This window comes from Electrona antarctica, assembly GCF_951216825.1.
Source record: "Electrona antarctica genome assembly, chromosome: 14".
NCBI classification, from domain to species: Eukaryota; Metazoa; Chordata; class Actinopteri; order Myctophiformes; family Myctophidae; genus Electrona; species Electrona antarctica.
In genome coordinates this window covers 42472569-42494159 of record NC_136795.1, presented here as the reverse complement: position 1 = coordinate 42494159, position 21591 = coordinate 42472569, and the positions used below count along the sequence as shown (strand labels likewise).

At 42.5% G+C, this 21591-nt stretch overlaps 1 protein-coding gene across 1 annotated transcript; it reads right to left on the bottom strand.

The window, feature by feature from the left end:
- Nucleotides 1-694: 694 nt before the first annotated feature.
- On the bottom strand, nt 695-21237 carry LOC306936727 (actin-related protein 2/3 complex subunit 1A-A). Its single transcript, XM_079520342.1, has 9 exons — nt 21052-21237; nt 18580-18684; nt 12988-13210; nt 11823-11930; nt 6710-6916; nt 4860-4935; nt 2126-2319; nt 1167-1257; nt 695-999 (listed from the first exon to the last, which is right to left on the bottom strand). The coding sequence occupies exons 1-9, from the start codon at nt 21113-21115 to the stop codon at nt 994-996; spliced, it is 1074 nt and encodes a 357-aa protein (XP_079376468.1). The 5' UTR covers nt 21116-21237; the 3' UTR covers nt 695-993.
- Nucleotides 21238-21591: the final 354 nt, after the last annotated feature.

Sequence of the window (21591 nt, the reverse complement as noted above, 5' to 3'; positions counted from 1 at the left end):
GGGGTATTTACATGTTAATTACCTGCATGTTGTGCTTCATTGTAGCACCTTCCACTGTGTGTGTGTGTGTGTGTGTGTGTGAGAGCGCGCGCGTGTGGAGGGGGGTAATAGTAATAAAGTATTTTTTATTTTTTATATGGACATCACAATCACATTGGACGAACAAGATGCACTGTGTTATAGCACATATGATTTTCAACACCTGTCCACAGGGGGCTTTTCTAAATAGAAACACTAATCTAAAACCAAATACAAAGGAAATAACAATAATATATCAAAATCAGACCCAATAGAGGTTATGCGCATGACATCATCATCGTCATACGCGGAAGTTATGCTGGGACGCCTACTGAGTGGCAAAAAACGACTTTCTGGCCTTGATAGCTCATACATCCAAACAGAAAAGTCCTATCTGATTGCATTAAATGTTAACGTCACTTTTCCACATGATTTGCCACTCATTTTATGCATGCACATAGCACATGAAACAAAAGCAACATAATCATTCCAATAACCAGTCAGAAACAATTCATGTGAGCACTGTTGCATTGATTTTAACCATAAACCATTCCTTTACAAATGGAACTAGCGGCAAACTATTTGCTTGTTTGAATTTAATACATAGGACCAAGTCTCCATGACTTATATATAGCAATATAGCATTCAATCAAGCAAAAAAGGAAGGAGGCGTGTCTGGCCTGTAGAAAGAAAGTAACTTTATTTTTCATGTATTGATGCAACTCAAAATATTCATCATTTTTTTTTTTACATTACTTGTACATCTTCTAAAACATATTCATTTTCTGTGCAGGCAGCCAAACATTTCAGCTCCTGCCTCCCTCAGTAGCTGCATGCCCAACAATGTGGACATTTATTTTCCCTTTTTCTTTACACTGAAAGTGGCATAATTATAGGAACTGCTTTGTTCAGACCGAGATGCACTGGAAAGTTGAGGCACAGATCTTTTTCCAAGGAGGGACATCTTGACATGTCTCAGTGCTGCAAAATAAGAAAGTTAGACAGGTTTTAGTTTTGTAAACAGAGTGAAAAAAAACCTGTTATGAGTGGCAAGTGTCACACAACTAACGCACAGAGAAACAAAAGCCACATAGCACACACAAACAGTTACGAGACTCATCATATCCATGTACAATTAAACACTGCACCTTAAATTCCCACAGCACCATGGCTCCATCCAGACCCACACTGCTGTACTGTTCCACCTTGTCTCTCTCCCCGGACACGACACACAGCTGGCTGTAACAACACAACGGTTCGGCTAGTTTAGACACACATCAAGGTGATTCTCAACCCCTTTACTTCCAAGGACCCGTGAATAAACAAGCACACATACAGTATGTTGGGTTCTGTGTGCTGTCGAATCATGCTCGAGTTAGAATGTGTGAAATACAACACTATTAGACAACTGCACGACATATACTGTAGCGACCCCCCAGGAATAAAGACAGAGACTTGGGGGAGGGTTGGGGTTTGATGGGGGGAGGAGGTGCCTAGTTCAGGTATGCAGTGATAGGTGAGGCTGAGAGGGGGTTAAACAATGGAGAAAGGTGGTTGGTGAAGAGGAGAAGGCGCGAAGAGGAAGGAGGAAGTGACACAGTGGGGAGAGAGTGAGAAGCCTAGACTGAGACAGACAGAGCAGCCTCTTGGTTATTTTCGGCACCCTCCCAATCCAGTTTTTAGCCTGTATTAAAAGGGCAATAAAACCCGGTTCTCTGGTTTAAACGTTAATCCTGTTTCCTCCCTTTATTTTCTGAGTTAGTGAGTCAGCTTGAGGGACCGTAAACGCTACAATACTGTATGCAATATGTCAAGTATCAGCAAGAGCGCGGGAGAATGACCTCGTGAGGTGAAGCGTAACTTCATCTACCACCAGCTCCCAGTACGTACCGCACGACTTGCCACACCCCACGCTGTGCTACTCATATGATAAGTAAGTTGGCAGTGCCCGGGATAGAACCTGTGACCTTGTGGTCGAATGGCGATACACAAATACACAAGGCTTAGTTACTACTTTTTAAAAGTAAAATGTTTGAGAACCAGCAGTCTTACGTGATGCTGTTCTGGTGCAGGGTGCCCATGCCCAGCTCGTTGCGGTCTTACTCACGTGATGCTGTTCTGGTGCAGGGTTCCCACGTCGTTGCTCTCCTCGTCTGTGTCTCCCCTCTTGTCCAGGTTGCGGAAGTGCTGCATGGCCGACATGCTGCCCTTGGAGGTCTGCTTGGGGATGTCCAGCTTCTTCACAAACGCCAGGGCGTCCGGCCCCTGGTAGGAGAACTGGTACGGACAGCAGTCATGGCCCTGGAAGAGACCAGCAGTGAAGCTCAACCTTAATTAAATACACTGTGCCATATTATGACAAATCGTGACAATAGCAGATCTACAAGCTCACAATGAATCACAACGCGTGTAGATCTGCTGTTCACGACCCAACCTCTTGTATCCCAGCATCCATATTCCATATAGCCGATATATACAAGCTCAAAACGTGTCGCATTGTGACATGTTTTGAGCTTTTAAATCTGTAATGCTATTTCCACATTCTTTAAAAAAAATGATTGAAAACATGGACACTTTTCAACATGTCAATGATTTTGACGAATATGAAAATGATGACAATTATTCATCAAATTAATGTGATGTCTCAAATAATTGCGACCATCAATTTGGCGGCCAACATGCGGAAGTGCTAACTCGCCTGAATCGATTCATGAACGAGCGCTCCGTGTTAAACCCCAGCTGTGCGCTCTCTTTTGCTCGTGCTACATGCACGGGCAAAGCTGCCCGCCTGCAGTTCCAGCATTGGCCAGTAGAGTGGGGCGGCTACAACCTTTCCCAGCCTCTCTGGGGGCTTGAGGCCAGTACTGTTTGTGGTGAGTGAGCCGGCGTGAACACAGAAGTACAGTATGACACATACTGTATGACCCATCTATGCTTTTATATCATCTGTTGGGTGGAAACTGGAAACCTCTTAACTTTTTGTGTTTTTCCGTAAATGAATGCCCTACTTGGTCATGCTACGGCGTCACACAGACGCATCAGAGGTAGCAGATCCACAAGCTCGAAATGCGACGCGAAGCGAGGCGTTTCGAGCCTGTCGATCTGCTACTTTTTATGCTTTTGAATTCGAATCCTGAAAAGTAACAGTTTTGGACATATGAGGTTTCCACCCGAACAGAGACGATATCCATGATGGACACGACCTCAAACTAGGTCAGGACATGACATGACAGGAGGATGCGATGTCAAAACACTGTCATGGTAACATGGTTACAAGGACTCATCTTTCACAGCCCGCGTCACCATGTGCCCAACAAGGAGTGAGACTGAGACGCAGACACACTGGCACACAACACAACACAACACAACACAACACAACACAACACAACACAACACAACTTCCTGTGAGGACGTCAGCATTTTAGAACGGACATTTTACAGTAAATGGCATTTTTAACACTGAAGCCAGAGTTACACCTATTTGTATGTGCCATGTCACACACTGTAAACAAGCCAATCTGGGGCGACTGTGGCTCAGGAGGTAGAGCAGGTCGTCCAATGATCCATGGGTCGGCGGTTCGAATCCTGGCTCCTCCTGTCTACATGTCGAAGTGTCCTTGGGCAAGACACTGAACCCCAAATTGCTCCCGGTGTGCTGGTTGGTACCTTGCATGGCTTCCGCTCTAATCGGTGTATGAATGTGTGTGTGAATGGGTGAATGTAATGCACAATCTATGTAAAGCGCCTTGGATAAAGGCGTTATATAAATGCACCATTTACCATTTACCAATCTACAAGCTCTTGCACTAGCCTTGACAACCTTACAGGTGTATGCAAAGGATAAACTTATGTGATTTAGATTTGTAATTTAGCACTTTATTAGATTTTGTAATTTTGCATTTTATGTAGACAGTCACATAGCACGCTATAATGTATACTCATAGATTCACCGCACAGATAATCTACCGTTAGACAGATATTAGGTTCTTAGCTTGCTTATGATTCTTGATGACTATTTCTATGTATTTGATGTAGTGCCTTGCATTGGTCCTGCTTAATTGTAAATCATCTGGAATAAGAGTGTCTGCTAAATGCCTAAATTGTAAATCAACACAATTAATCAAACTAACACCTAAACCTAACCTCTGAATGACACATTTACTAATCCCAATCTGAATTTCTGCCTTAGCCTAACTAAAAAACTATATATGCATATGTTTAACCATAGAAACAACCCTTCTGTTGTGAGAACCAGGAACAGCTTCCTCACAATGTCTAATTCTCAAATTTGACTATCTGTGGCCCTCAGTCACAAGTATTGATTGATTGAAATATGTATTAACAGTTTGCAGAATTACAGTACAATTCAAGCACAACTCAATACAAAGACTGTTAACTGTGAGTGGACGACCCAATAAAGCATTACACTTGTTTACAAGAGGGTCCACCTTGTTCAATTCATCAAAACATTTAGAGACGTACAAATATACACTTCTATAAAGCCAAAGAGTAGAACGGGAATTCATCATAAGTATAGCAGTACATGTAAAGCACACATTTAACATATTTATTCACGTTCAATAGTATATATGCACAAACTTGGAAAACTCAACAAGTGCTTCGGGATACAGATCACGGGTACAGGAAGCATCGCCTCCACCATATATGGTGACTGCCAATTATCACAGACACTGAACAGAATTTTGCCAATGCTTTAGCTCTCGGCTTGGGCATTCCTGCAATCTGCAGGCCTCTCACAACTGATTTATGGACATTACTGAGGCGCACACGCACACATGCACACACACACTTACACGCACACACACACACACACCACTTACCGCAGCCACAATTTCAGTAGGGCTCACATAGAGAACGCTGAGTAGAGGCAGGCGGTCGTTGGTCAGCTGGGTTACCCTGAACACACAACGAGAAAGGTCAGAGGTCAACGTGAGTTCAAAAACCCACGTATCTCAACTGGCCCTTCAGGAAGTTTTGTTTCCATGGCAACACCAGTTGAGAAGAACCATTGTTCATGAGAAGGCATGATAAGAAGGGAATTTGAATAACAATGTTACTCTGTATCAGGCAACTATGTGATAAATGTACGTGTCAAAGCTGTTACTGTATAAGACATTCAAATAGTACCGTTTCAGAATTCGTGTATTTAGCATTCATAAATGTGGCGCACGCACGCACGCACGCACGCACGCACGCACGCACGCACGCACGCACGCACGCACACTTTCGCTTCCTGCAGAATGGTATCCTTGAAGTCGTAATGCTTGTATAGTGGTGCAAGACAAAAGCGTTCATGTTGACTTTATCGAGAAAGATATTATGTTAGCAGTCAGTGACATTATGAAATGCAACAGAATGATAGTTGTTAAGCCAGTGGAAAAGTGATTAAATGTCGTCCATAAACACATCTCCAGAGGAGAGACCGGTCCTCCCTGTAAAACAACCATGTTATTTGATCAACAGTCCTTGAACTCACACGATCCATTGACCTCTTACTATACTATATTTACAGTACATCTTGTACTGATGTTTGAATACCGTGTCACAGGTTTATACTGCAATGTTTGATTTACAACTGAACTACAGAGTAGGTAAATGATAGGTCGTTTCTGTGTAACACACAGATAATAATACAAAACAACACCTTGCAACACCACCACTTTATTATAATGATTGCATTCCATTGTCCTTTATGACAGCTAATAACATTTTAGCATGTGCCTACATTTTGGAACAGTTTTCTTGTCGCATTGGTTTGTCAGGAATTCTTCTTTTTTCAACTTTTAGAATTTGAATTTGAAGAGTGGGCACCTCAATGTCAAATTTGCTGTTTTGTCCAATATGTAAAACAAAACAAAAACCTTAGAACAATGGTTTTAACTAATATAAAGTATACATGATGTGAACATGCACGCAACATCATAATTAGACTTACATTTATTGAAAAGCTGACATGTTAATCAGGATCGACGACCACGATAGTTCTGAAGCTTGTTGTTCTTGAGCATTTATGAAGTGTTATTGAAGTGCTACATGAACTGTGAAGGTGACAAACGGCAATACGAGTGACTGAAGTGACTTTTAACCCATGATTAACACCGGGAAAGCATCTGTGTTATTTTAGATTTGAGGTAAAAAGAAAAAGCATTATTTTAGACTTTGGCTACTGAAAAATAGCAGATATACAAGCAAATCTTTGAATATGCGTTTTTTAAAAGCGATCATTTTAACTCAACTGTCGGCGGCCAAAATCCAAATACATATAGTTTTGGGGATCCTCGACATTAAAAGGTTTGAGCACCACTGAGGTAAGCAACATACGTTTATTTAAGAAAACAGTTAGGATTTAGAAGACATTTGTAGAGTTGGCTTGATAGGTCTTAATGCAGTGGTTCCCAAACCTTTTCACGTCAACGACCCCCAAATTGACACTTAATTAGCCCGCGGACACCCCATTAGAAAATAAATCGCAGTGACCCCCATAAGAGAAGATCTTTACGGCTCTAGCAGTGATTTTCAACCATTTTCATTTCAAGGACCCCATGTTTGACCTGAATTATGCTACGCCTAATTATCATTTAGCTGGGGACTCCCTGGAACTCTCGGACCCCACTTTGAGAACCACCCACTGTCTAAATGGGTTCAAATGTGCCTTCGAGGCAGTACTCACTCTTTCCCCTGGGTGGCGTCCGCCACGCTGATGCTGCTGTTGTGGGCCACCCAGGCCAGCTGGTCCCCGCTGGGGGAGAAGGACACGCTGTGCACCCAGCCGCCGCAGTCCTTGTGCTCCAGCAGAACCTCCCCGAAGGGCATCTTGGCACCCCAGGCCGTCGGACCGGGCTTGTCCTCGATGTCCTTGATGTAGGCCGAGAAGATCCTGGAGGAAGGACATGACGATGAACAATCTTTTTATTTTATTTTTTACACACCATTATAATGTTCTTATTTTTATCATAAGACCCAATTACTGAATGTCAAGTCTCCAGGTTTTCTTCAGAAAACATATGGCAGTCATTTACAAGGACACTGCCATATTATGAGTCCTAGTACTCTCAAACGTAATATTTGCAAGGATCGCCATAACTCTGAGTTAAAGACCTGTTATGGTCATTCAGGTCTATCTCTTGATGTGTTTCTGGTAATACTCATTAGTGTGGTTGCCCAAAGGGCATTTTCTCACATTCAAGTATTTTTTCCTCAGAGACTGTAATCACTATAGTTACACAACTTGGAGGGTAGGTTCATAATAATTACTAAAATTAATCAACTTATAATGTTATCGGTCGGCCTCATGGTGGCGCTATGACAGCCCACTTTACGCTTTGGCTTATAACTCTTGAACCGTAGGTCGTAAAATCTAAATATTTTTTTCCCTGACTTTCTTTGGTTATGACGCATCTCACCATATAGGCCACGCCCATTTGCGTCATGATAGATTTTCCGCCATTTTGAATTTTCTCCAAAACACACTTTTTGCTTCTCCTCCTACAGATTTTGCCCAAATCTCACAAGAATTGGTACACATGATCTCTGGACTGTTCCGATTAAAACACCACAGACGGAATTTTGATAGTGCGTATCGTTCGGCCGTAATCGGCTTCCGAAGTTAGTGGGAGGGGCCTATTTTACAAAGAATGCCACAAATCACGAACCAAACGTCCAATCAACTCCAAATTTGAATCAAATGTCGTGGGTGGTTTAATCAACCAAAGGCCAAAAGCAATTCCATTTTCATTCATAGGGGGCGCCACAAATGCGAAAATTGTAACCGTTTGTCGCAAAAAACATGATTTTTGGGGGCATCCCCTCGAATTACTTACACATGATCACAGGGGTGACGCGACATTGTAATTGGCTGGCAATATTAGTGGGAGGGGCCTATGTAAGCGACTGCGGCAACCACACTTTGCACTTTTTCAAAATTGCAACCTTTCCAGTTTATATTCATATTTGAATAGAAAAGAGAGGTCGCACACAATGCATCGCATCGCGACGCATTGTGAGCTTGTAGATCAGCTATTTTCAAATGGTCGAAATGTATATTAGGGTTGAAGTGGTTACAGTAATGTTTTTTATGTTTTTCTAATCAAAATGTAAATCTCCAAAGTAACTAGTAACTAAAGTTTTCAAATAATTGTAGTGGAGTAAAAGTACAAATGTTGGCTCTGAGATGTAGTGGAGTAGATGTAAATGTATTGGAAATTGGAATACAGTCAAGTAAAGTACAAATACCTCAAAATTGTACTTAAGTACAGTATTTGAGTAAATGTACTTAGTTACTTTCCACCACTGGGTTAACGGCAGGAGGATGAGTTAACAAAACGTCAACAAAGAGAGCAGTATATGACCAAGCTGTCCGTCTGATGACAAAAAAGATTACGAAAGAAAGGAGAGAGAAGTATGACTAAGACACAGAAGTGGTCAATGTTATCCTCAACTTCATATTGACATCTGTTGTCCAGATCATATCTCACACCAGGGCTGCATGGCTGAATCATTCAGGCCGCGGTAGTCAAGTCATACACCCAGCCAGGCCACCCTATTACAACAGAGCCATAGAGTATAGACAGAGTTGCGACATTGAGGGGGCAGAAAACAGCCCGGTCACGTGGTTCATGTACTCGCGCGAGCCCTATCGACTACAATAGATTCTGTAAACTTCCGGTGTCCCTATTCGCCAATAGAAGTCTATGTAGAAGAGGACTGGCCCCATGAAGTGAACGGAGTTGTCGTAACTCTGTCTATACTCTATGGGCTCTGGATTACAAGTAGGGCTGCACGATATGGACAAAATTTCATATCTCTGTATTTATGCCAAATATTGCGATATCGATACGATATACGATATTACCGTTAAAATTTCATATTCTGCATTTTAAGTGTTGCAACACTTATACATACACATGTGGGGATTGAAAAACCATAAAACCTGGGTGATCTACTGTATGCTATCAAATTGTATGTTTATTCACGCAGCATAGTACTGTACAGTATATGAATGATACATTCTCTGGCTGATTTTAGTTTCTACCCTTCTAAGGACTAGCTGAGACCCCAACTTTGAGAACCAATGGTGTAGTGACGGGCGGGAACCCCTTTGTGTTTTAAGAATTATGTTATACTTTAGCTATTGAAAAATCGCAGATCTACAAGCTCATAGCGTGGCACCGAGTGCCGCGCTACGAGCTTGTAGGTCTGCTATTTTTGAAAAATCGAGAAAATGTGGTGCAAATCTTTGAATATATATTCTGTCAGAGCGATCGTTTTTAACTCAATCTTTGCTTCATGGGGGATCCCTGGAACAACATATTTTCAGATGGGGGTCGGCGGCCAATTACATATATTTTTCGGGTCCTAAAATGAAAAACTTTAAGAACGACTGACATAGAAACATAGGCTTTTCAGAAAACTGTCAGGATTTAGAAGACATTTGCAGAAACGTCTTCAGGTCTAAATGGGTTAAGAGCGTACCGGACCGCATCTCCATGATATGATCTACTGCACCACGGATATGTCAACATGAAGTCGAAATGAGTCATAGTTCTCTCTTTTTGTATCTTTTTGTCATCAGTTTCCTCCTTTAAGTGAAAGAAAAGTAGTGTCAAAATATCTTTTGTATATTCGGTTTCAAAACAGGCCGTATGCGGGTACACTATAGTAGCTTTTCGTGCTGGGGCCCTTTACTTTAGAATCATATGATAGACTGACTGATCAGCTGGTTATGTTCTTTCACCACTTTATTATTTGTATATGTAACAATACATAACATTATATGAGAGCCGCTATAATTAAGATTTCCAGGGTGAATGCCTCTGACTTAATTGGCCTAATTTTCTACAGTGCCACCCTGCTTTTTGGGCCCTGCAGGGCTTGTGCCCAGAATTTCCCATTCAGGAATCCAGCTCTGACGCATCCCCAAAGCTAGTTTGTATTGTAATTGTAACACTTTATTATTATTATTATTATTATTATTATTATTATTATTAGTGTGGTTGCCCAGACTATTGTAATTGTAACACTTTATTAGTGTGGTTGCCTATGGGCAACCATACTATTGTTCCCCTTACCTTTTCTTTTCATTCATTAGTGTGGGCAACCAGACTATTGTAATTGTAACACTTTATTTATTATTAGTGTGGTTGCCAGACTATTGTAATTGTAACACTTTATTTTTACTGGAGTAAGACTTTTTTTGAAACGCTACTCCTCCCACAGTTTTGACTGTACGCACTTGAGCCATATGTCAAATCGACGACCATATGTCAAATCGGGAAGATCTAAAAGTCCAACTCAAGTCTTTTTGAGTTAGACTATGTAAGCGACTGCGGCAAACACATTTTGCAATTTTTTTAAATTGCGACCTTTCTAGTTTATTATGTCTGTGGCAAAAAAAATGCATTTTTACAATAAAATGTCCACCACAAGCCAACATGGCGATGACACCTGACAGTTAGTTCTGGTCGAGCAGAAGAAGGATTCCATGAGCATGGTTTGTCTCAGGATACTTTACATAACACTGAAACATTTTACTGTACTGCATCGATACTCTCTTATTTTCAAATAATTGCACACAGGCAGTTGGTAACATTTGTGTTGATGTAGAACTGAAGGAACTATTTGTAGGCAGGCGGGCGGCGGTGGCTCAGGGGTAGAGTGGCTGGATGGCAGCCGCAAGGTTGCCAGTTCAAACCCGGGCTCCCCCAGAGTTAGTGTCGAAGTGTCCTTGAGCAAGACACTGAACCCCTAATTGCCCCTGATGTGTAGGTTGGTGCCTTGCATGGTTTCCGCCGCCATCGGTGTGTGAATGTGTGTGTGAATGGGTGAATGCAATGCACAATCTATGTAAAGCACCTTGGATAAAGGCGCTGTATAAATGCACCATTTACCATTTAGAGACGAAATAAACAACATCTTACGGTCAGTTGTCTACCACTACTTGAAAAATTGCATGAATGCAATGAAGAAGGCATTTTAAGAATCAGCCTTAGTTCTAAATCAGTTGGATTTTTTTTTTCAATAATTATATAATGATTAATAAATATGGCCTATTCTGGCATAGTACATTATTTCCTTTCATTATCAAGTTAATTGTCATATATGCCGAAAGGCCCCTGCACATTTTAGTTTACAAACCCTAAAAGCCAAACAGAACTTAAATGTCTGCGATATTATAGTATCTGTTTATATACTGCATAGTATATAGACAGACTAATAATACTGGGCGGATGTCAAATACAAAAACAAGGTCCCTCACAACAATCATGATGTGACAGGCCTTGTAGATCTGCTATTTTAGAAACATTTTATAACCGTTGTTAAGAGTAGTGTGTCTCCTGCAGTGGAAGTCAGCAGAGGCTGCAGCCACCAGGATGTTGTTGGGTTAGGGTTAGAATATATTAGGGTCTCACCTGCAGTGGAAGTCAGCAGAGGCTGCAGCCACCAGGATGTTGTTGGGTTAGGGTTAGAGTATATTAGGGTCTCACCTTCAGTGGAAGTCAGCAGAGCCTGCAGCCACCAGGATGTTGTTGGGTTAGGGTTAGAGTATATTAGGGTCTCACCTGCAGTGGAAGTCAGCAGAGCCTGCAGCCACCAGGATGTTGTTGGGTTAGGGTTAGAGTATATTAGGGTCTCACCTGCAGTGGAAGTCAGCAGAGCCTGCAGCCACCAGGATGTTGTTGGGTTAGGGTTAGAGTATATTAGGGTCTCACCTGCAGTGGAAGTCAGCAGAGCCTGCAGCCACCAGGATGTTGTTGGGTTAGGGTTAGAGTATATTAGGGTCTCACCTGCAGTGGAAGTCAGCAGAGCCTGCAGCCACCAGGATGTTGTTGGGATGCCAGTTGAGACTCAGCACAGTGGAGCGGATGGCCTTCTTGATGTGCTTACTGAGCCACCTGACAGGAGGGAGGGGAGGGGTGGACAAAGTTACACAGAACAGTTTTATTCCTTGTGTATATAGCAAGAGTACATCGTTGCTGTCGGGCAGAAACCTCTTATCTCCATAATTAACTTTTGTGTGTTTTTTCGTAAATGAATGCCCTGCTACTTGACCATACTACAGTGTCACAAAGAAGCATCAAAGGTAGCAGATCTTCGTAAACGTTGGGCCTAACTTAGCGAAATAAATTGTGGAGCCGAGAGATACTACCGACTTAACTGAAAGAAATATCAGACCAAATCCAAACTCTATATTCATCAGGCGTGTACATGGAAAATAAATCCTAGAAATAGTGAAAAAATCCCAAAATAAAACATCTACAGGCAACACAGATATTGACATGATGCTTGTATGTGAGTGGTGTTACTATGCTATTAGTAATATCCTTGACATCTGCAAGCTCGAAACGTGGCGCAAAGCAAAACAATTTGATCTTGCCGATCTGCTACTTTTCGATCTATATATTTTTATGAAAAGTAACAGGTTTGGTTTGAACACACAAGGTGTTCAGTCTTTGCGGATTCTTGATTCTGTCTTTCCAGGGCAGACAAGCAAGAGGCTGCCCTTTTCTACGAATGTGTTCCATAGATCAGGGGTTCTCAACGTTTTTGGCTGGGGACCCCCAGAAATGCTTTGGCCATGTAACTGACTGCAAAAAATAACCTTAATAATAGAGACAATATATCATGAATGATTACTGAAACCAGATATAATCAAGGAAGGAACAGAAATGTATGCATGTACTATGTGTACTATGTAAACTCTTCATTTCCATTTTCCATGCAGCCATTCAGTTTTTTTTTTTTTTTATATAATTTGGGGACCCCCCAAAATAATTTGGCAACCCCCCGAGGGGTCGCGACCCACGTGTTGAGAACCCCTGCCATAGATGTTGATTTAAAAACACGCAGTAACTGGTGGAAGCTGTCGTCACAGCCTGGACTGAAGTCATGTGAGTTTGAGTGAGTGTACAGTTTAAATGAGTATATCATTCATTCATTCATTTGACTGACCAGTCGTTCTCCTTCTCAAAGTAGCACACGGAGATGATGCGAGCGCCGCTGCCCAGGGCAAACTTGTTCTCCTGGGGGGACCACTTGACGCAGGTGGCGGCCCGGTTGATCCTGACCAGGACCAGGGTGGGCTTCCACGCTCCGTCCTTCAGGGTCCAGACGTAGGCGTTGCGGTCCGAGGCACAGGTCACGATGCGGTTGGTCTCCGGAGCCCAGTCGATACCTGTAGACGTGGTATTCATCACATAACTGTAAAGAAGTGACTTGCATTCAAACATGTGCAAGCCATTTCTTTGGGGGAAAAAAGACTATTTAACAAAACTTAGGCTGGTTTTGTGATGTATTGTTTTATCTATGGCATTGTTGCATTGGTCATTGCACGTGGTACGTAGGCCATAGACTCATAGTTACAACATTGAGGGGGTAGAAAACAACCTGGTCACGTAGTCCATGTACTCGCGTGAGCCCATAGACTCCAATGCATTCTGTAAACTTCTGGTTTGTCCCTTTTCAATAGAAGTCTATAGAAGAGCCTGGCACCCATGAAGTGAACAGAGTTGTTGTAACTCTGTCTTACTCCATGGCTAAGTTCACACCTCAAGAATGTTTACAAAGGCTGCCGAGTGTCACACCAGCGCAAATTAACATACAGGGATGAGCCTGTATGCATACATACAGTAGCAAGGGTTTGTTTGTGTGACCTGTTCAATCCTATAGTGTAGGTGTGGACGTGCACGTGATGTCGTTTAAATGGCATCCGTTGGTAGAGCTCTCGCCTTTGGACCACAACTTAAAGGACCACTTCACCACTTTTCAACATCTCTTCAAATAATTGGTCCTCACTAATGTTCATGATAAAACACCACCATTTTTTCCTACTCAGTCTGTGTCTCATAGGAGGGCTTTGGGCAGTTCGGACACCCGTCCACGGTGTCCACCAGTGACATCATCATTAGGCAGATTTTTTTTTAAACAAGATTTGTTTTAAAATATATTTAGATTTGTATTATCGTGAGAACGATGGCTTCAACTTTTGCATTGCAACTTTTCAGGAAAAGAAAGCCTGCCGTTTCTATTAGCTTGGATCCCGTCCACCATCGATGATGTCACTGGTGGACGGGTTTCTGAACTGCCCACAGCCTTCCTATGAGACACAGACTGAGTAGGAAAGAATTGTGGTATTTTATCATGAACATTAGTTAGGACCAATTATAGGAAGATAAGTTGAAAAGTGGTGAAGCGGTCCTTTAATGGGTTCGATCCCAGGCACCGCCAACTCAGCGTATGAGTAGCACGGCTTAGGTGCTTTAAGACGGGAAGCACTGGGAGCTGATGGTAGGTGTTGCGCTCCACCTCAGCATCCATCTCCCAGGGGTCTACCGTCTGGCGCACTGTAACGGGGACAGACTCCTGCGTGTTACCAAAAGGAAAACTACCTGACACATTGGAAAGAAGCAACACAAAAGCAGAGTAAACTAGAATGCTATCTGGCCCTAAACAGAGAATATGCAGTGGCAGAATACCTGAGCACCGTGACCGACCCAAAACAAAGACAAATCTTAACTAGGTACAGACTCAGTGAGCACAGTCTTGCGATCGAGAAAGGCCGTCATAGGCAGACCTGTATCCCGAGAGAAGACATACTATGCACCCACTGCACACAAAATGAAGTGGAAACCGAGATACACTTCCTAACCATCTGTCCATTGTACCAAGACATCAGAGACACATACTTCCCACAGATTACACACACGGAGATTTTGAAAACATGACCAATGACAAAAAACTCCCATATCTGCTGGGCGAAGTACAACAATGTGCAAACACAGCAGCAAGATTTGTGAGTTGCTGTGATAGGAGAAGGATATCAAACGGAACACAACCACCCTAAATTCTAATCATTGTGTATATTCCTGCACTATACCTGCATCCAGTGATCTTGGTACATAGAAATTGATCTATTGAAGATTCTGACTTGTACATCATTTTTGTTTTGATTGTATTGCTGTATTGTTGTATTGTGCTTTCTGCTTTGGCAATGTAAACGTATGTTTTCTCATGCCAATAAAGCCCTTTGAATTGAATTGAATTTAATTGTGTTACCGCGGTGATACAGACAATAAGCCACTCCCGGCCCTCATTTATCAATTGAGTGTAAATTCTGCCCCAAATTCGAGTGTAGGTTTCGTAGTACAGTACACCCACGTCGCCACAGCATTTATAAAGTGATCGCAAACAGCTGATCCTTCCTTAATTTCATTCCGACATTAATAAATGTGACGGCTGAAATCTATCTGGCACGCCCTGTGAAATCAAGCCTCGCCCTCGTTTTTGCGACATGAACAACTGCAGTACGACCTTGGAAACCATAGTTACATGACGAAAAAAGTCACTTGCCTTGCCTTGCTGCCCGCCTCACAAAACAATAAAAGATAGCCTAATTTGCATGCACAAGGGCTGCCAAAGTAGTACTTTGGCAGCCCTTGTGCATGCAAATTTCTGGTTTAAACCACAGCATGCATGTTTTAAAATGTAAATGGTCCCCCAAACCGTTCACACTTCACACCTCGGCCGGGGATGCGCTACCCCCTCCCCCCCCATGCTAATTTGCCCAGTCAATCATTTGATCCACGCTACGCGCCTGCTGTGTGTTGTTAGTTGTACTGCTGTATATTCAATTATTAAAGTCTTTATTCATTTAATATACAACAAGATATATTAGTGAACGAAAACCTGAACCTGTGAACCATGAATTAAATAATAAATAGGCGCATACACACGCTGCTGTTTTGCAAGGTGCATCTCCTGTCCTGTCTGTCTGTCTCTCTCTCTCTATCACTGCAGTGGTCCGTCCGTGACACCGTGACCAACTGACGCTGCAGTGGCTGGGCTGTCAATCAATTAAATGAATATTGCAGCCAAAACCGTAGCCTCATGTGGCATTGTGGTGGTGGGCTGCATCTCCGATGCGTTCCCACTTGCGCTGGCACCGTGGAACGGCAAATTTTTCGAGCGACGCGTCGGGTTTATTAAACGAGGAGGAGATTGCACATACTGTAACTCCAGAAAGACATCGGCCTGCTGTAGATTAGGCTACAGTAGGCTACCCATGATGTTGGGACTCTCCGCAGCTGCAGCACTGCTCTCCAACGTCCCGTCATGGAAATATTTCAGCACAGACAGCCCAAATCCTTGCATGTATGCGCTCATGCAAAACACTGTTTAAATGGCTTAAGCATCTAACTTGCAACATTGTTTTTAATTGCTCGATTTTAATTTCTTGTAAAGTTGGAAATCTCCTACCAATTTCATATGACACAAAGACACATCGTTGATGTTGATATATTTTTTTATACTGTACCTATACAGTTTTATATAAACATTTTAGGAGTGAATACATAGCCTATGTTTAGATGCTTGTGACAGCCTCTCAGCTGGTCAAACAATGCTGCTCCGCTGTTCTACGACAGGTGAGGACAAAGCGTACGACAGCTCCCGACCTAACGTGATTTTTGTCCTGGCTCAAGTTCAAATTCAAGCTTTGGCGGAAATGGTAAATGCCAAAAATTGCGGTAATATTGTGGTGTACGGACGGTTGATAAATGAGGGCCCAAATCACCACTGCAACACTGATTTATGGTGTCTGATATGGTGTCTGTATGTATTTCTGTGTGATACTCAGCTTTATGTCGGGGACTACGGATGAAGATCAGTGTCTCTTGCTAAACCCTATATGAATTTACAGAACTCATTGTATTGTGCATTAATACATGCTGTCCCTCCTAACTAAACACAAACAATTTGAAAAAGACAAAATGGTAAGAGAAATTGAATTCCGTATATTTCACCATCCTCCCATTTCATGTTTGAGCCTGAGGTCAATTTTATCATGATTTTGAGTGTCCTGTGATTGAGGCGTGTTCTCCAAATAATATTTCCTTCCTGGCCAGATAATGAACTAAATGAAGAACAACATTCCTGCCGTTTTAGCACACTCAGTCAGAATAAAATGACTCTTAGTCTTGACTGAAAATGTTTGTTGTGAGTTTGGATACATGACAGGTATCAGAGGGGGAGGATGCTACTGTACCTCAATTTTGAAGCCACAATGTTACTGTTACTGTACATTACACGGCACACACTCACACACTCATACTCTCTCTCTCTCTCTCTCTCTCTCTCTCTCGTCCACAAATATAACAATGTTACATTACAAATAGGGAACAACAGATTGCAGTGCCTTTGTTTTTTGTTCTGCTATCAAACCATAGTTCCGTAGTAGAGTATCTCTGGCATTATGATCAAAGGCTTTCCCCCTACTCTACAGTGGCTCATGGAGCCCTATAGAGCCTGTCAGGGCTCTTTTTGATTTATTTATTTTTATTAAAATTAATAAAAATTATCCCATTCCCATGCAATATGTAATCCTGAGCTCTACACCCCTTCTGCCAACCTGGGGAGAGCAACGGACTGACCTCATGCTTTCTTCACCACATGAGGGGGGGGGGGGGGGGGGGGGGGGCATCCCCGGTTGGTCGTAGCGTGTGGAAGGAACACATTATTCCAACCATGCAGTTCCTTTCCCCTCCATCAGGGGACACGGGGATGACATGCAAACTCCACACAGAAAGGCCCTTTTGCCAACCCATGGGCACTGAGGGCCTTTCGGGTCTCTTGTCTCTTTTCTCAAACATGTTCATGCCAAGGACCCACAAAGTGATGTACATGGCTGCGGATGCCCATTTGAAAGGATTTTGTGCCAGGGACACCCAATAATAAGAGACTATTTGTCACGATTCGTCAACATAATTTGAAAATAGGCGATCTAGAAGCTCACAGCGTGTCACATCAGCAGCCGAAATGTTTAACCCATTCAGGACGGGAACCCCTTAAGCATCATGTAATACTTTAGCTATTGAAAAATAGCAGATCTACTAGCTCGTATCGCGGCACTCGGTGCCACATTACGAGCTTGTAGATCTGCTATTTTTGGACAACGGCAAAGGCCACAGAGGTATCCTATCTGTTTTTGAAAAATCGTGAAAATGTGGCGCAAATCTTTGATTATACAGTATATTCTGTCAGAGCGAACGTTTTTAACTCAAATCTTTGCTTCTGGGGGGGTGCCTGGAACAACATATTTCCAGATGGGGGTCGGCGGCCAATTACATATAATTTTTGGGGTCCTTGACATGAAATAGTTTGAGAACCACTGATATAGAAACATAGGTCTAAATAGGATAATAGGGCGTAAGGGTTTAAACTCTTCCTGATTGTGCTGCATGGGGACCCCGCCCCAAACCCAAGGCAGCGGTGGCCGAACGGATTGCTGAGCGGTCTTGATACCGGAAGATCGCCAGTTCGAATCAGCGGTCCAACACGTTAAAATTACCACCGCTGAAGTGCCCTTGAACAAGGCATTGAACCACTACGATGAAATGTTCTATGAGCAGGGCCTGGCTGGAAACAAGTTATTGAGCTTAGCCCAGATACCCTGGGTAAATATAGTAATCATTTCATCATTTTCATTTCACCCTGGTTGTCCCCAGACTCCCCTCTGAGAGCCACCCGGGCCGTAAGCAGAAGGGTTACCTGTGATCCGTCCACTGTGCTCTGTCAGTTCATGGATATGGAGCCATTCCTTGCCCTTTTTCTCATAGATGATCACCACGCTGTTGTTGGGGCTCACTGCAATCTCTACGGAGAGACAAACACAGAAAGAGACAGTCAAGTCAAGGACAGACAGGCAAGTCAAGGACAGACAGGCAAGTCAAGTCAAGTCAAATAGCGCTAAAGACTAAAACAAAGCAATAACAAAAAAAATAAGTAGTACACACATAGCCTGGCATTTCCAGACTGATCGTGTGAGATCAGTCGTGTGGGATCAGTCTGGAAATGGTTGTCTACAAATCACACTCATCGCAAATATGAAAACAATGTAGTCAATTTGATAACCGACAATCAACTGTATGACTGTAGTAAGTGGGTGCTTGGTTCAGACGACGGCTGATGTGAAAAGACGTGTTTTCAGTTTACTATTGAATATGTTGATTGAGTTAGACTCTGAGATATGGATAGGAAGATGATCCCAGAGATTTCTGTTCCAGGGGTCCCCAGCTAAATTAAAATTAGGAACCAAATGGACCCTTATGGGTCTGTAACTCAGAGTGTACAAATGGAACCAAATGGAACCCATTGGGGTCCATTTGGTTCCATTTGTACACTCTCAAGAGTTAAATTAACTTTGATTTTACTATATACATTAGGGTCCCAGAGATAGAAATGCCATTAAATGGGGGACTGTAGCCCAATTCAGGTCAAACCTGGGGTCCTTGAAATGAAAAGTGGTTGAGAATCACTGCTAGAGCCATACAAATCTTCTCTTATGGGGCATAGCTTTTCAAATGGGAAGTCCGCGGGCTAATAAGTGTCAATTTGGGGGTCCTTGAAATGAAAATGTTTGGGAACCACTCTGCCTCCCCATGATACGACGTCCACTGCTGCGTGCCGCAGAGAACAGAGAGGCTAAACAGCATCAACAGCAGTGCAAGTATCTGGTAACTTAAGTGCAGTGTCTGCTGCAGCCAGTATGGATTCGTCAGTCCATTTCCCGTCCGTTGATAATCTTATCTGATTGACTGCATTTCTCCAGACAACTTTAATGGAGCGCAATTACAGCGTGCGCGAGCGCGTGTGTGTGTGTGTGTGTGTGGGTGTGCGTGCCCCGCCCAGCATCAACACAAGCACCCAGATTATGAAAGGTGAAAGAGGGATTGCATACTACTGTATGTTAGGCCTGTCACAATTATTGCACAATCGTCAAATCGAAAATAATTTGAGATTTGATGATTTTGCATAATTGTAATCGCTTCCTGTGAAAAATGCTCATACATTTTGAAAACATTTTCATAGTGAAAATAGCTGATCTACGAGCTCACAGTGCGGACATTTCTCTCAATAATTTCTTTATTAGGTTAATTGTCATATCTGCCTTGTGCAAAGCCTAAAAGACTGAAATGTAATTTGTATTCACATGTTCCAGTGTTTGACGACAACAACACAATTCAATTGTTAATCGCAATTAAACGAGTGACAATTAATCGTCATGTAAACCTTCATAATCGTGGCAGCCCTACTGTACTGTAATATGTATGCGTATATTTTTTTACGCATGCTTACACAGATGTATCCACACGTCACAACATGTCTCCATCGCCATGTCAACAGTGTACGCAACTGTACAGCAGTGTTGATTTTGTTGACTAAAATGTCGACGTCCTTTTTTCACTGACGGAAACGAAATAAAACTAAGCTATGGTAACCAAAACTAAGACTTATAAAGAAAGACTGGACTAAAATGTTAGGGAGGGACTAGTGGACAAGAGATCCATTAGATAAGAAGTAATGCTACGTTTGTTTGCACTCTGAAAATAGCAGATCTACAAGCTCACAATGTGTAAACAAAGTGTAAAATCAGGTATGAATTACGCCGCCATCAAGGCCTGATAAAATACAGCCTTTGTCGACAAAATCAGCTGTACAATCGAGTCGACTAAAATGCTATGATATTTAGTCGACTACTAAAACTAGACTAAAACTTTTCAGATGACTAAAATATGACTAAAACTAAATAAAAAATGTATTCAAAAGCCTAGGACTAAAACTAATTCTAAAACTAAAACTAACTAAATAAAGGAAAAAAAAGCAATGAATTCATTCAAAATCTGCTGTCAAAATCAACACTGCTGCACAGCATGACGTTATGAAGGTACTATACTCTATACAGTATGTGACTGTCATGTGTTTTGTATTGTAATGCATTTTTAACATATTGTTCTGTTCAATGTGAGAGGACCTCAATGGAAATAAGTCTTTGGACTTTATTGTGACATCCTCAAATATTTTTTTTATAATTGCTTTTCTAAATGATTAAAAAATCATGAGTGCGTGTGCATTTTGGCGACATCCTACAATGAGGAAATGCAGCCTTTTGCTGGCTGGCTGGCTACGGGTTGGCTGGCTATGAGCTGACTGGCTGGCTTTAAGGCTTGCGGTTTCACTTACGCGTCCTGTCTTTGTTCCAGGCGTGGCAGGACAGAGGCTCCAGGCCGAAGTTGTACAGAGACATGTCTCAACACAGACAGAGAGAGACAGACAGCAGAGCGAGAGGAGAGAGAAGTCGGAAGGAGGGAGCAGGGCTGCTGTGGAATGTGGCCGACAGGAGTGTCTGCTATGGAGAACCTGCTGCTGCAGGTTTTAACACACACACACACACACACACACACACACACACACACACACACACACACACACACACACACACACACACACACACACACACACACACACACACACACACACACACACACACACACACACACACACACACACACACACACACACACAGAGAGAGAGAGAGAGAGAGAGAGAGAGCGAGAGAGCGAGAGAGCGAGAGAGCGAGAGAGCGAGAGAGAGAGAGAGTTCTAGTTATCAATATGCATCAAATGTAATCATCATCGCTGTCGGGTGAAAACCCCAAATGTCCGAAGTCCTTTTTAAATATCATTTAAAATAAATGTAGATCTGCTATTTTCACTATTTTAT